The sequence below is a fragment of the Harmonia axyridis genome, chromosome 3 (assembly GCF_914767665.1).
Source record: "Harmonia axyridis chromosome 3, icHarAxyr1.1, whole genome shotgun sequence".
NCBI lineage: Eukaryota > Metazoa > Arthropoda > Insecta > Coleoptera > Coccinellidae > Harmonia > Harmonia axyridis.
Window position 1 is genome coordinate 30,917,739 of NC_059503.1, and position 15,462 is coordinate 30,933,200.

The 15,462-nt window shown below is 33.6% G+C and overlaps 2 protein-coding genes and 1 long non-coding RNA gene across 4 annotated transcripts; 2 read left to right on the plus strand and 1 right to left on the minus strand.

Moving 5' to 3' along the window:
• Positions 1–448: 448 nt before the first annotated feature.
• Positions 449–7,479, plus strand: LOC123675168 (mediator of RNA polymerase II transcription subunit 26). Of its 2 annotated transcripts, none has more exons than XM_045610465.1 (5): positions 449–675; positions 1,122–1,196; positions 2,032–2,534; positions 3,380–3,785; positions 4,985–7,479. In XM_045610465.1, the coding sequence occupies exons 1-5, from the start codon at positions 613–615 to the stop codon at positions 5,603–5,605; spliced, it is 1,668 nt and encodes a 555-aa protein (XP_045466421.1). In that variant the 5' UTR covers positions 449–612; the 3' UTR covers positions 5,606–7,479. The 2 variants fall into 2 exon arrangements, with proteins under 2 accessions (XP_045466421.1, XP_045466423.1); XM_045610467.1 differs by having other exon boundaries at positions 3,413–3,785.
• Positions 7,480–8,359: 880 nt separating this feature from the next.
• LOC123675170 lies at positions 8,360–8,914 on the minus strand. Its single transcript, XR_006746762.1, has 2 exons — positions 8,742–8,914; positions 8,360–8,657 (listed from the first exon to the last, which is right to left on the minus strand). It is a non-coding gene; the product is annotated as an uncharacterized LOC123675170 (long non-coding RNA).
• Positions 8,915–11,419: 2,505 nt separating this feature from the next.
• Positions 11,420–12,669, plus strand: LOC123675256 (putative nuclease HARBI1). Its single transcript, XM_045610603.1, has 2 exons — positions 11,420–12,100; positions 12,173–12,669. Exons 1-2 carry the CDS (start codon positions 11,833–11,835, stop codon positions 12,667–12,669), a joined length of 765 nt encoding a protein of 254 aa, XP_045466559.1. The 5' UTR covers positions 11,420–11,832.
• The last annotated feature ends 2,793 nt before the right edge of the window (positions 12,670–15,462 follow it).

The window sequence follows — 15,462 nt, forward strand, 5'->3', positions numbered from 1 at the left end:
ACTCATAATAAAACATTTCTGTTACCATCTATTCATTCAAGTACACTTCTTGTGCCTATTTGTATATGCAGTGTACTGCTGGTTATACTTTTAGTTTGAACAACCTCTATCGTTTTTCAATTAACTCTTTGATAATTATAACCGAATAAATAAAAATATTGAAATTCTAATTTGCCGCCAAAACAGGATTGTTCAGTAACAAATCCAAAGTCACTTGTTCTTGTTATTGTCCCTTTATTTCACAACTTTAGTGGTGAAAAGGTTGCTCGTGCAACAGTTGAATGCATAAAGTGATCAAGTAAACTGAATTGTTCAATAGACGATGTGTTTTTGAATGACACAAGGACGGAAATGTGAACGAAAAAAAAAATTCTCTTGGGATATTTATCTCCCTAAATCCAAGGAAATGGTTAGGGACATGCGCAGTTATATATCTATGGATTCGCTGTTCCAATCCCCTCTCAGTCTTTTCGGGTACATCATGTTCCCCTTTACACAGTGCAGACTCGAGAACTGCACAAAGCGCAATGTACCAGCGCCATTATTGTGGAACAGAGCTACTCAAAGTTCTGGCAAAAATTATTCGGTTTTTTCGTTACAGATCAACTTTAAATGCAGAATAACGTAACAGAATTAACTCAGAGATTACTACGATCACTGGACAATAATTATAATGTAAGAATTAATGTTGAATTGTGAAATATTAACTATTTTGTGTTCACCATTACGAGCTTCTGAACCAGGTGGATTGTGATGTGCTGGAATTTCTACATTATCTAAGAACTGAGTGTTTTGAGTGTTTTAAATTGATGTTTCTCATCAATTTATTCTAAATTTTCATTAATTTGTTATTAGGGTTTCCAAATATAGTGATAAGCAGCTAATAGTTTCGCAACGTCAAATAGAGCTCGTCAATTTACAGCTTTACATATGAAAAGTCATTATGAATCTAAATTGAGAGACTTTTTAGTGATTTCATTCTTTTTATATAGATATCTACAAAAAAATATTGATTTAAGTTATAGTTGTTTATTTTTCCATATTTACTAAAACTTGTAGAGTGTGTTACATTTATTTGAACAAGTTTCAATTTTAATTTTTGTAATTATTTGTTGTTTCAGGTCGTCGATATGCCTGCAGTCGTTGAAATCATATCTATTCTGGAAAAAGTTTCTATTACCAAAGAATTACTGGAGGTAAGATACCCATTCATCCAAAAGTAGAGTACCCATTTCATTTAATGTGTATTGGTAGTTAAGTAATTGAAATATTTTTCACCAAGAGATTTCTTAGTAATTAGTTTCATCCTTATGGTACCTGTATGATAAATATTAGTTAATTTCATCAGGTGTTCTTCGATTATAGGTTATACCAACTTTAGATTACTATTTGTTTTTGTGGTTAGCCAATATTCTATGCCTTTTCTGTTCAATTTTCTCTTGATAGTCTGAATTCAGATTCAATTTATGTATTGTAGCTTGAAACATCTCTCATGTTATTCATATAATTCATGTGTTTTTGTGTTTTTCGATATAGTGATCGATGAATATCGAAATTTGAAAAATAATGTATGAAAATAATATCCTAATATATATCGTAGTTTGAAGTGAAAAATAAAAAATATATTCAAAATACTAGCCTTTTTCTGGTTCTTTTTAACTCTTACCTGCTAGATGTGTTCCTTGATATTCAGTAGAATCATCTCAGAAAAGATATTAGATATGTCAAACTCACCGTAATGTTTAGTCCTTTTATTGCCATTTAAGAAATTAAATTGAAGAAAAACACATGACATTTATTGTAATTACTTCTGAGAAGAAAATTATTCCTTTTCAAACTGATGTTGATTTCATAATAAACTCTCTGTTTTGGAAGTTAATTAAGACTGTTTTAAGCAAATTTTTTCACCTGAAAGAAATTGCAATTTACATTTCAAATAAATTGGATTGATTTCTAACATGAGCAGTCTTTGAAACACATACTTTTTGAATTGATAATAAAAAACATATTCAATGAATCATTGTTTTCTAGACCACCAGACTGGGGAGATATATCAATGAATTGAGAAAGAAGACGTCAAATGAATCTTTGTCAAAGAGAGCAAAAGAATTGGTCAAAAAATGGAAGAACATGTTGTTACCGGATAACAATGGTCAGATTAAATCTGCTTATCCGACAGGACAATTAACAGATTTAGATAAAGGTAGAAAAAGACCTGCTCGAGAAACACCTGAACATGTTTCTCAAGCAAAAAGGCCAAAAATGAACGGTCAGTCAACGGAATTTGATTTTTCTGACAATTCAAACTGCAGCTTCAAGGATGCAATACATGTGAATAAGGAACTAAGGACAAATTCGGGGGTGATTATGATCAATTCTGACTCAAACTCTAGTCTTCCTGATGCTCTTAGGCAAGATCCTCCCTTAGAGCAGCAGTTACCTAAAAAAAGGGGGAGAAAAAAAGGTTCTAAGAATCATCGGAATTTGCTGGATGATGCAGAGTCGTCTTTAGCAAGTAAATTGGCAGTTTCTAGGTGAGTCTAGATGCTGCCTTTGCTAATTTTTAATTAGTGTCTATTTTCCTTCCAAAAATTGACCTTTTTGTATTGTTACACAGCAAATAATTTCTGAGAATAACTAGTATTAAGAACCTGAATAAAAGGTTGAAGTGTGAAAGTGACTTTGTGATGTTGCAGTATAACGTTTTGACCTTTCAATTACAAATTCAAACACTAACCTTAATTATTTCCCTAACTTAAAATTGTCCTTTCATTTATTGAAAAAATTAATCTTCCATTATAAGCTTTGAGCTGTTAAGGTTTTATATCTTCAATTTAATTTTTTTTACCATTCTGAATATGCTGTGTAATTTTTCTCACAAGGTCAATTGTATATTATTCGGTAGATTTAAAAATTGCCTCTTACCAAGTTCTTTAGATACTCCATATAGATCTGCTCTCTTTTGAAGGGTATTTTAAGTAAGCTGTAATAGCTTAAAGGTGGTTCTTCTGCTGTGTTTAATAAATACAGTCATTTCTGTAAATACTTGAACACAGTCTCCATTCATGAAAGCAATAAAGATAATTACCTAATGGAGAATTTTTGAAGATCTATACCTCATGATATACATTATGATATATTTAGTATTCCATTGTACTACAGTACTCTTCTGATTATCTTATTATGTAGGGTAGCAACAAGTTAAAATCTTTCTGATACCAGAATAGAAATGAAATTTTCCAAGTAAGATATTTTAAGCTGATGATCCAATCAATTTTTTTATCATTTCCAATTTATCAACTTTTTACTTGTTGAATATGGAGAGTAGCTCCATTTTGACCTTGAAAAGTATGATGTAAATGACCTTAACTGTTGACAGTTCAATAAGTGCCATTTCTAAAGTGCCTGGTAGTCTTTGCATGTCTCGAGGCAACTCTAAAGTGAAGACTACCCAAGAGCTCATAGCAGGCCTGCAGAACAAAGGTTCTTCTTCTATTCTGAGTCTGCCTCCATTGAATTCGAAGCCAAAGGAAGATCTGAACGAACGAGCCGCCAAGTTAACGGAACGCGTGTCAATGATTGACCAGAGGCTCTACACAAACTCTAATAGATCCAAGCAGAAGAACCGATTCACTTCGTCGAAGCCAAGTATAGGTGAGAGAAGCGATAGGGTTATCGAATCTGGGTCTGTGATCAACGACAAGAGCTTAAGTAACCAAACTAAGGCCAAGGAGGAAGAGGAGGAAATCATAGTTGTTGATGATATCAATGCCAGTGAGAAAAAGGTCAGTTTTAACATTTGCCATTGCACTCCTAAAAATAATTATAATAATAAATTATTATTATTATAAAACATAAGCCAACCTCTCAATCTCAGCGTAATTCTGTTTCTAATGAGTACTAAGTATGAAAGCTACTAAATAAATAAATGTATGTGATTTTATACTTGATCAGTTCATATTTTGGGGTTAACAATATTATTTGTATTACTAAGTTCTAAGTTACTGCGAAAACTACTATACAGATAATGTTCAATGAATTATTGCATGGGAATATCAACATTATGATTTTTGAAAGAACTTCTTTAAAGTTCATTTCATACTGGATCAGTTATTTTCTAGAAAAATTTATTAAATTTCAAATGACAAATATTTAACATTTCATTTCAGTGCAAAATTGAACTTTGTGTTATTAAAATTGTTGATTTTATAAACAACTCCATACTTAGAGACAACTAATTCAGTTTTCTTTAATCTTGTTCAAGTCCAAATTATTTTCTGTATATCTATTTTCATACATAATTAGAATATAAAATTAGGTCTGTTAGTCTAGATTCCACTAATCTGCTTAGTTGGTTTTACGGTAATAGCGAATTTGTTTACATTTTTCAGTCTACTTCTGGTTTTATATACAATATAATATGTATGTGAATTTTGGTTGATTACATACATATTACTTTACATTTATTATCATTGGCAATATTTTTTATTAACTTCTATGTAACGAGCGCTCATTTAAATTCGTGGTCAAGAGTGCCGTGGAGAAATTAGAGTTGATTTTCTGTGATTACAAGTAACACTTAGCTTGTACCATATTCTTCACAGATTCAAAGTATGCTAACAAATGTTAGTGATATGGTACAAGTTGAGCGCTCCTGGTTATCATAAATAATCATCTCTAATCTCTCCACAGCACTCTTGTCCACGAATTTAAATGAACACTTGTTAATAGATTGCTTGCTAAACCCCAAAATCCTCTTGTCAATTTGGTGTGGTGACTATATATTGTTTCTATAATATATGTTGGTAATCACAAATAACTAATACATGAAGAACTGTATCAAGGAATCTTTCCTGAGAAACTGTTATGGGGGGGTTTCTAGATGTTTCTTCACTTGAAGATAGAATCATAGTTCAGTGGTGGTGTAATATTTATTTTATGAGTAATCAAATTTTTTTATTTCTGAATGAATTTTTATTTTTAGGAAGAGTCAGAGCCTAGCAATGAGGCTCCAGCAGAACCTGAGGGCCCTCCACCCCTATCCCTGGAGCAGATAATGGCTCAGTTGCCACCAGTGGACCTATCCTTCTTGAAGGAAGAGGATGAGGAGCCTAGTTGTTCTTGCATTCTCAAAGAAAACCAGTCTGACTTCTCTGTAGAAGAAGAGCCAGCAGAGAAAGAACTGGAGCCATCTTGCAAGTTCGAATTTGTTGAAGATGACAAGTGCCCTGCTAAGACTTTTTACGCGGACATGTATTGTTTAGACAGTGTAGACGAGTGTAGGGTTAAACAACTGAGCGAAATGTGTCTCCCAAATGTCAATGGAAACCCTCTAGTGGGATCCAATGATGAAGTTATAGACAAAGACGAACACGGTCTTTACGTTAACGTAGTGCCTAATGTATATAGCGAATGCAAGTTGAAAGGTGACCTACCAAAAGAAAACTACAAAAAGTACAGTATTTCAGAAGGAGAGTCATCTCCTGAGGAACGGACGACAGGTGATAGTGAGTACAGAGGCTTTGCTGAGTGGCATGAGTGTATTGAAAGGCCTTCTTATAACGGTGAGACCCTAAAGATCCTGCCGTATGTTGTAATTGATTGAACCTAGTCTGCATTATGAATATTGATAATTGGGAAGTTTTTTTAACTTTTCCTTTTCTCTTTATTTTTGATCTTTTACCAAATGGGGCACATTTTTCTTTTTCAGTTGTGTCCTTTAAAATTTTTGCTAGTTCGGTTATGTAATGTTCAAGATGATTATGTTTGTCGCCTATTCTTTGGTTAATTTTGAGTGAGGGTGGTTGATGATCTTGGAATTTTTCAGGGACGGTCTATTGTTAAACCATTTTCATTTTTTGAAAATTTGCTTCACATATATTGGTTTTGTTGATCAAAATATGTAGTTGACAGATATTGCCAAATTTTTGGTGATACTTATGTGTCAAACCACTGTGGTAGTTGAAGAGTTAAAAACTCCTAATTATAAGATGGAATCTTCAAATAATTTTTCCCACCACTTGAGATTATTATATATAATTGAATAAACCAATCTGGCAAAAGTGTTTATTTCTCATTGAATACAAAATATTCCTTTATTTATTACCGAAATATATTTATTTTATTTTTTAAGTATATTTCTTAGGCCAAACCAAGAATTTTTCATGATTCTTTTTATGGGAAAAAATGAATAGGGAATCTGTTTTATCATTCTGGAGTCTATAACTTCAAAACTTTACTATTTTTTCCTACCTTGCCAAAAAAAAAACACAATATAAATACAATATAAATATTTACAGGATTTCAGTTAATGTAAAACAAGTAAAATTAGTGTTTCAAAGATGCTTCTAATCATTTCAAAATTCTCCAGTTTATATGGTTATAAAGTGGTCTCCTTATAGGCAATTTTGTTTATTCAATTCTGGAGTCATTTTATAGAACTTAATTTCTTTTTTACTGTAGAGTGCCATAAATTGAGTAGATTTCAGACATGTCCCTAGACAGGAAATAGACTAACAAAAAGTCCTTCCTGGAGAGCTACTTCGGATATAATTATGGATTTCTGATACCACCTATCACAAATGTTTGATATTGATGTAAAAATTTATTTATTCCATATGAATTGTTTGTATGTTCATTATTTATTCAGAAATGGAGCAATTAGAATCTGTTCCTAATCAAGAAATGCTATCAGTAAAGGGGTTTTACGAAATGTTATGTTGATTTACATATTTGAATTAGTTGATTGAAATTTATTTCTCCTCTATACTGGTACAAGACTATAGAAGTTTTACTAACTGTTTTTCAATTAAGTTGGGATGAAACAGTTAAACAAACACTTTTATGTATCAAGAAAGTAGAAAATGAGAATTTGAGAATATTTTTCTTATCTATTTGTTATTATAAATTGAAGATTCAGGTTTTAATCTAAATTCTTGGAAAACTGATCAGATGTTGATTTTTATATTAGATTGATTTTTCCTTGTACAAAGGACTGACATATGGAAAATAATTGTATATATTTGTTGATAATTATTTCATAAATATTAATCATTTTACAATGCGTTTTAATTATGAGTACTTTGAATGACCAAGTAAAACTTTGCCTTATACACTGTTTTCAATTCTTAATTAAAGCCATATTGTTAAACTTGTGTTCAATTGATTTTCCGCAATCTTTCATGAGAGCGTCAACTGATAATAAGAAAATATTTTGTCTCGATGAAATTCAATTGTAGCACAAAAGACTGATACAAGTTGGGGTACTTTTTATAAAACTTTCTACGTTGTTGACCTATCATTCTCTGCTGGTACAAGCTTGGATGAAAAGTCAGTCAGGTACCTAATATTTCACCTCCAAAACTTTAATGCATTTGAAAATGTTAAAAACCATGAAACAATTCTCAAAATCAAATTATGTTTAATTCCCAACGATATAGAATGTTATACTATTGTAAAATAAAAAACTGTTTTACTGTATATGTTTGTATATTTGTCTTGAATATATCATTATTCTACAAAACCAAATAAAACTAATGAAATAATTTAAGGTGATAATGATCATTCATCGATATATTGATTTTTCTGAAATAAAAAGCCATTGTTGACTTTTAAGTCATTTGTACCTTTTTTGTTGATAGAACAAAAATGTTAAGATTTGTTATTACTGTGGAGCTACAATTTATACTTTTCCTAACACAAATAGTTTTCTGCTAGATCATCCTAGCAAATATCTTCTTAAAATAATATTCCTTGAAAGGTTTAGCTCTGTGAGAAGAATTATGTTGATCACTGATTTATTATAAATTGTAGTTTGGTTTTATTCAAACCAACTTTATTTATGCTAATTATTTGGATTTCAACTAGAAAGAAATAATATTTCATTAAAAAAACGGAAAAATCCACTCTTTTCTTTGGTTTATTCAAATGGTATAATTATAATTTTTGAAGGATCTCTTCCATGTTATCTTGAAATGTGTTTGGGATATCACAAATTAATCAAAACTAAATATCTAAGGTGCTAGGTAAATGAGCCAATAATTCTTCAAATATAATTGTCGAAGCATTCAAACTATTTCTCCAAAGATTATTTATATCACAGCTATATTTTTGAAATCTCAAAATATTTCAAGGAAATGGAGTTTTATTATGTACTATTCAATTGATATATCTTTATGAAAAAACTGATCTACTGTTTGAAAATTTACGGGAAAGTGCCTAACTTAGTCAAGATAATTTTGTGGAGTGTGATATAGGAAATATATATTATGTACCCTTTTTAATTTAAGGACCAGAAGACTTCATATTCTTTTCTGGAATTAAAAACTGAGTATGGTATTGTTCAAAATAAAAATCATAGTTGATCATCTGGCTGTTTCCTTTATTTTCCTTGAAGAGTTGCAATTTATAATATGAATAAATTGCTTTAATATTAAAATGTCTATTTGATATTGCTAGTTAGTTTCCTCGTCCGAATATTCATGTTATGATCTGCTGCCATTTAAAAATTCTGGGCCATTTTGTCTTTCAAAAATTGATTCCATCCATCATCGGATTGAAAGTCACTTGATAAAAAAGCAATGTTATGTGCAATCTCACGATTGGATCTCCAAACATTCATATTCTGTACAATATATTCAATTAAGTGAACAAATAACCTAAAATTTACTTTATAAAACACAAATTCTATTTTGTACAAAGTGTTATTGATACATTAGGTTTTGGGATATTATCTGGCTTACCATCAGGTATATCTTCACTGCATTCTTCCTGAAACTTCAGTTCAATTGAATTGATTATTATATATATAATAAGATGTCGAAAAACATCTTAGGTATATACAGGATGTCCCGTAAAGACCACGTCAAACCGTGGGAGAATGTAGATCAAAGGATAACCCACCTGCTATGAAATAATGAATTTTTGCCCCTTTCAATAGTTTTGTCTTTACGGTTGGTACAATTTTACAACTTTTTGGTTAATTTTTTCAGTAAAATATTGCTGAAGAATGATTTCAACGTTTACATTAAAAACATTATCCGAACATTTCAAAGGGGTCCGTGAGAAATATTTTTAATGAAAATTTTGATAGTGGATTCTTTTTGGTTCATGAAGTTTAGCGCATCGTAGTGGAACCAAAATCTACTGAGCTACTGCTGTACATTACATCAATAAATTGTCTATTTTATAGTGGCTTCAAAAAGGTATCACACAAATCATTTGTTATTCAAAGAAAAAAGATATGGCTGTTTCTATCCAGCAGGGTACGTTTCTGACTATAATTTGACGGTTATTATTTAGGGTAGGTACTAATATTTTTAATGACATGAAAAGCATTTACAATCATTACAGAACATGTTCAGAATGGCGACCTCCTTCGCGTATTCAGACTCTGCATCGACTGAGAAACGACGTTTTCACTGCCCTCCAATGGATGGATATTTACGCTGCAGCAACTCGGATGCGTTCTCTCAATTCGGCTTCATCACGTATGGGTGTTGCGTATACTTTGTCTTTTAGGCAGCCCCAATAATAGTCCAACAAGAGGATTTAGGTCAGGTGAACGAGGAGGCCATAAAATTTCACCTCCTCAGTCCTCTTCCAATCCACCGGTGGGGATAAGTTCTATTCAAATGTGCGGTAACTTCCCGTCCGTAATGTGCTGGGCATCCATCATGTTGAAACCACAGACTACGTCGCAGCGCCAGTGGCACATCTTCCAATAAAATGGGCAGCTGGTCGGTTAAAAATTCCAAATAATTGTTTGCGTTTAGAGATGGCGGCAGTTCGATCAGGCCCAAAATTGCACCATTAAATATACCAGTCCATAAAGTGACCTTGATTTTTGTCATAGCAGGTAGGTTATCCTTTGATCAACATTCTTCCTCGGTTTGACGTGGTCTTTATGGGACATCCAGTATGTATACGTTGAAGGCTCGAAGGGTGATACTGAATTCTTGGGTTTTTTTGTTAAATCATGGGAAATCCTCATGGACGAACTATTTTATGGGTAGATTTGATGAACGGGTTTTTTCGGGGAGATTGAGGGATACAGTAAACCGTTAATTCACTAAGGCCCAGTTTCACCAAATGCTTTAATCTTGACTTAGCTCTTAAGTGAGGCTTTAGATCACGATTAATGTAATGTAGCGTTTCACCACACTCCAAAGCGCCATTTAATCGACCAATCGCGATTTAGCACTAATCGGCCATTTTTGGAGGATTATAACACAGATTACTACAGATGTTTCACTCTATGCATTTACAAAGGAAATCGTCACCGGCGTTTCGTTGACCTCGAATTCGCTCTACTCGTATTTATGAATGAGTTCGGGGTGATTCGGGGTGACCAATCAGAGAGCTAGATTGATTCTTTCGACTAATCGCAGCGATAGTTCAATTTGAATCGTGGATTTTGCGTTCGCTTAGGTTATGTTATTGAAAATGACAGTTCTAAGAAAATAAATTTTATTTTGTTCTTGCTTGATTTAAAATATTAATCGCAAATAATTCTACATTCAAATATTTCTCTCAATGTAGGATCGCTGCTCGAGCTCTCCTTGCAATCATAGTCTGCCGTAAACAGAGGAGTCATTCATCAGTAAGACGAAAAAGATTTTTTGAATCTCAGAGATACCAAGCAACCCTTAGAACATTGATAAGATTCTAAGAAGCAACCAATAGACGTTTTTTTTTTAGAATCATGCTAGTATTCCAAGGAATTTCATTATGATACATACTTTCAGATACAGATTCAATGTTGGAATTGCATTTTTCGATAAATGGTGATTTGTCATTAGGTTGGCATCAAAGTGGATACTGCATATTCTGTTATTTGAATATAACAGCATTGCATCTTTGTTCATTATTATGTCATCACTACAAGCCAATTTCCATTGCATAACTCGGTCCTTATAAACTGGATTAGGAATCACTCGGTCCTTATAAACTGGGGTTAGGAAATCTGAAGAATCTTATGGAATTCGTAGAAAACCCTTGATATCTTGCTCTATTACAATTTTTAACAGAACACTTCGTACATATTTTACCTTGACCGGCTACCATATTTACTAATTTCAAATATATTAAAAATAATAAAATATTTAGTTCCTTTGTTGTTTTAATTCAAAGAAATATATTTAATGTTTATAAAAAAACAGGTATTTTGAATACTTTGATAAATTTAGCTTGGTATTCAATATTCAAAGAGAATAGGAGTTGAATATAAGCAGTCGGGTGAATTCAAAAATTTGAATGGGTTAATCTGACAAATCACATGCGTTTTGAACCTTTTAGAAAGAGTGGGAAGTTCGGTTATCTTTGTCATTTTTTACTACAGTAGTTCATAGTGAAATTCAAGGTCAACGAAACGCCGTGCCTAAAAACGGCAGAGTGAATTGTCTGGTTAGTCTGTGATTATAACCTTTCAAGCTGAGATTAATAATTATTTGGAACTCTTGTCTATGTAATTATTTTTCCGGAAATTTCGTTAAAATGGCCTTTCGACGAGTATATGATCTTGCCTTTGAAGATGATGATAGTGATGAAGAATTTGTCGTTCGACGTCCTCGATGGATCCGAGAAAGAGAAGATCATTTCCAAAATTTGGACAATGCGGATTTTGAGAAAAGATTCCGTCTCTCAAAAAAAGCTGCACTCCAAATACTGGGTTCAATTGAGGAACAAATTGAATTTGCAAACGAGAAGTAAGTTTTAATGTTTCATTTTCCTTTTGAATTGGCTACTGATATTGTTGAGGTTATGTTTGCAATATAGTTTGATACACTGATTTTGCGTTTCCTATTGATTTCCAGGAATAATTCTGTTTCTCCAATGAATCAGTTACTATGCACCTTACGATACTATGCTACTGGTTGTCACCAAATGACAGTTGCAGACTTCACTGGAATTAGTAAATCGACAGCCCACAGAATAATTCATCGAGTGAGTACTGCTATTGCCTCTCTCCGTCCACTGCATATAACATTCCCTGAAACTCAGGAGGAAATTCGAAGAACACAGCCTGAATTTTTCGGAATTGCAAGCTTTCCAAGGGTTTTGGGTGCCATCGATTGCACTCATGTTAAAATTAAAACTCCAGGTACGTCCTTCTTTCCTCCTACATGTAATGATTCTTCTCCCACTGTTTCATTAAATTTATGTCATTTTTCAGGTGGTGATAATGCAGAGCTGTTTCGTTGCAGAAAGGGTTACTTTTCACTGAATGTTCAGGCTATATGCAATGCCAAACTTGAATTCACAGACATAGTTGCGAGGTGGCCTGGAAGTAGTCATGATTCCACCATATTCCGTAATTGCTATCGGAAAGCTATGTTTGATGATGACAGATATGGAAATGCTGTCCTAGTAGGAGATAGTGGATATTCCTGTACCAAGTATTTCATGACTCCTTTTGAAAATTGTTTGAACCCTGCGGAACAATTATACAACGAATCTCAAATCAGAACGAGAAACCCTGTGGAAAGAATGTTTGGAGTTTGGAAAAGACGCTTTCCTGTATTATCGTTAGGTTTTAGAATCGATTTGGATAAAGTATTTCCTGTAATAGTGGCAACGGCTGTACTTCATAATGTCCTACGAAGACGTGGGGAAGATGTCCCACCTTTTGATGCTGAGTTTGAAGCCAACCTACCAGCTGGGATGTTATAATAGCTCAGGGAGACATGGGACAAAATCCCATAGCAGTCTTAGGTCATCCATTGAACGAGAGGAGAGATTACCCTGAGCACCGAGAAAGACGTACTATGGTTCATCAATACTTCACAAGGTTTGTGTCCGGCCTGAAGATTATTGAACATATTTTGGCATTTCTATAATAGCAAAGCAAATGCTAATTTATATGTATATTTCAGGCTGGTAATGCTAGAGCGACAGCGCAGGGAAATTGGAAGGGTTGTAGTGGAAGAACATGAAGAGATTGCGGAAGATCCACATCCAGAAGTGAGGCAGGAACAATAGGACTTAAGACATTGAAAACAGCTGACAAAGAAAAAAAAATCACTCGCAGCCAGCAAATTTTTTTCTAATTTTTGGGTCAATTTTATCAAAATATGACTATATGTATAGGCACAATATTTCCCATTTAAAATAGCCGTAAACTTTGTTTTTGTGTTTTATGAAATTTATTGCAAAGAATAATTTATTGATATGTTTGATTGAAATATTATTTAAGAAGCAGTTAAACTTGTTAATAAAAATAAATAAGTTAATAAAATTACTTAAATAGTTTTTTTTACAGAATGTGTGGTTTTGTGAAATGGGATAATTAAAGCTCTCAAGTACAAAATCAACTTTAATTGTATAACAAAACTCAACAAACAGGAAGTCACTTAATAACGTTCAAACATAAAATGTGAATATTTTTTACATACATTCAGTCAAAAATCATTAGAGGAAACCAATAATTTACATTAAAAAATATAAATGAAAATCTTGTTTACTTATTAAAAAAGTGATAAATAATTAATTTCTTATACAAAGGCTACATATTATTTAAGAAGCAGTTAAACTTAAAAATAAATAAGTTAATAAAATTACTTATATAGTTTTTTTTTACAGAATGTGTGGTTTTGTGAAAGGGGATAATTTCTTTTTAACTTCTGCAAGTTTCCGACATTTCGAAGCACATCACTCGACATTTTCGGCAAAAATTAACTTTGTTTTTTGTTTACAAGATGACAAATGTTTCGAAATGTTATGAGTTATGAATGAATGACACCTGACACCTAGCGCCAATGTTGGTCATCACTGCTAATACGATACAGAACACTGTTATAACTCTTTGTTCACAACGTTGCCAAATGGTCCGACTATTTAATCGCGATTTGGTTAATCGCGATCATCTTTGGACGGGTTGATGCATGGTGAAACAGAAAACACTGTTAAGCCTGCTTGAGTAACAAGCGGAGTTTAATCAATCTGGGATCAAGTGCTGTTTGGTGAAACTGGGCCTAACGGTCGTCAAAAGACTCGATTTGAAGTGCAAGATTTCGATGATTGGATCTGATAGAAGTCGTAGTCTAGGGATCATAGATAAGTAGATAGATGGATTCTCTGACTAATCGGTTGGAGTGTTTTATCGATTTCCCAAGAATCTTGAGAGCGATTTCATGAATAAATTTCTTCAACGGTGGTTGGTTTGCCTCACGATGGTTTTGATCTCATTTGTAACTCATTGAATTTCGTTGTGGTGCGAAAGCCTCTTTAACACGTTGAAGCTCAAGTTACAGTGGGACGAACAATGGTACATGATAAGCTTGTTCTGAATTTTTTGTTTGTTCTGGTTCTCACGAAAGGAGATATCCTGTAATTTTTTTTTATACGCATCTCTCGGGAAAAGACTGAGCTTATAACGCCCTTTCAAGCGCCCCGAGATGAATTAAGAAGAAATCGGTTTGTGCGTGTCTTAAACTGCTGTAAGTTGTAACCAAGGGGGAATACATGTTGAGGTAGGGTATTCCATAGCCTTGCAGTTCGGTAAAGAAAAGCCTTCTGATACACCGATGTCCTAGCTGTAGAAAGATGCACGACAAACTGGTGACTATTATCGGCTAGCCTTGTTCGATGTTCAGAGAACATCGTGAGAACCAATGAAAGAAGGTAGGAATTGGTGTTCTTTTTGAATTTATGAAGGTTATATGCCTCGGGGAACACCTCCCTAGGCAATGTGTTCCAGAGCCTTGCTGTTCGTTGGATGAACGAGTCTTTGAAAAGATATGTACTGCAGGTCTCCAACGCGACCACAAAGGGGTGTGAAGACTGAACTTGACGGGTTAACCTCGAAGAGACTGCCAAAGGAGGAACGATTGTTGATATTTCAGAAGAGCATCGCCCATGAAAATATCTATAAAATAGAGACAGATCGCTAACTTTTCTACGGTGTTCCAAAGTGGTGAGCGAGTTTGTAAGCGAGGCATCACCGACGAGACGAATTGCCCTCCTTTGGACAGAATCTAGCAGTTTCAAAATATGTTTAGGTGCCGCACTCCAAACATGTGAACAGTATTCCAGGACAGGTCGGATCTGCGCCTTATAAGTCATAAGAAGCTGACTGGAGGTGAAATAGTTCCTAGCACGAAACAGAAAACCAAGTTTTTGGGATGCACTTTTGGCAATTGATCTCACGTGATATTCCCAAGAAATTATTGCTGATAGTAATACCAAGCATCGAGATGGATGACTTCAAAGGCACAGTTACTCCTGACAAGCTTATGTTGGGCATACTGAGATCGGCCTTTCTAGAGAAAAGACATGCTTGTGTTTTGTCTGCATTGAAATCCACCAAGTTATTGGATCCCCATTCAAGAATTATTGCCAAGTCCATATTTATGTTATTAACATTTCTTCCTCGTTCGTTACTGCGATTTGGCGGGCTGGTATTGGAGCCCTGGAAGAGAAGGCGGTATGGAGGGTACTATCATCCGCAAAACTGTGTACTGGACA

What these genes read in the sequence shown, in the direction of transcription:
- LOC123675168 (XM_045610465.1), top strand. Translation starts at nt 613, where the DNA reads ATGCAGAATAACGTAACAGAATTAACTCAGAGATTACTACGATCACTG. An exon ending in AGTAAATTGGCAGTTTCTAG is followed by an intron (nt 2,535 to 3,379) that starts GTGAGTCTAGAT and finishes AACTGTTGACAG; the next exon opens with TTCAATAAGTGCCATTTCTA. An exon ending in TCAATGCCAGTGAGAAAAAG is followed by an intron (nt 3,786 to 4,984) that starts GTCAGTTTTAAC and finishes TTTTATTTTTAG; the next exon opens with GAAGAGTCAGAGCCTAGCAA.
- LOC123675256 (XM_045610603.1), top strand. Translation starts at nt 11,833, where the DNA reads ATGAATCAGTTACTATGCACCTTACGATACTATGCTACTGGTTGTCAC. An exon ending in TGTTAAAATTAAAACTCCAG is followed by an intron (nt 12,101 to 12,172) that starts GTACGTCCTTCT and finishes GTCATTTTTCAG; the next exon opens with GTGGTGATAATGCAGAGCTG.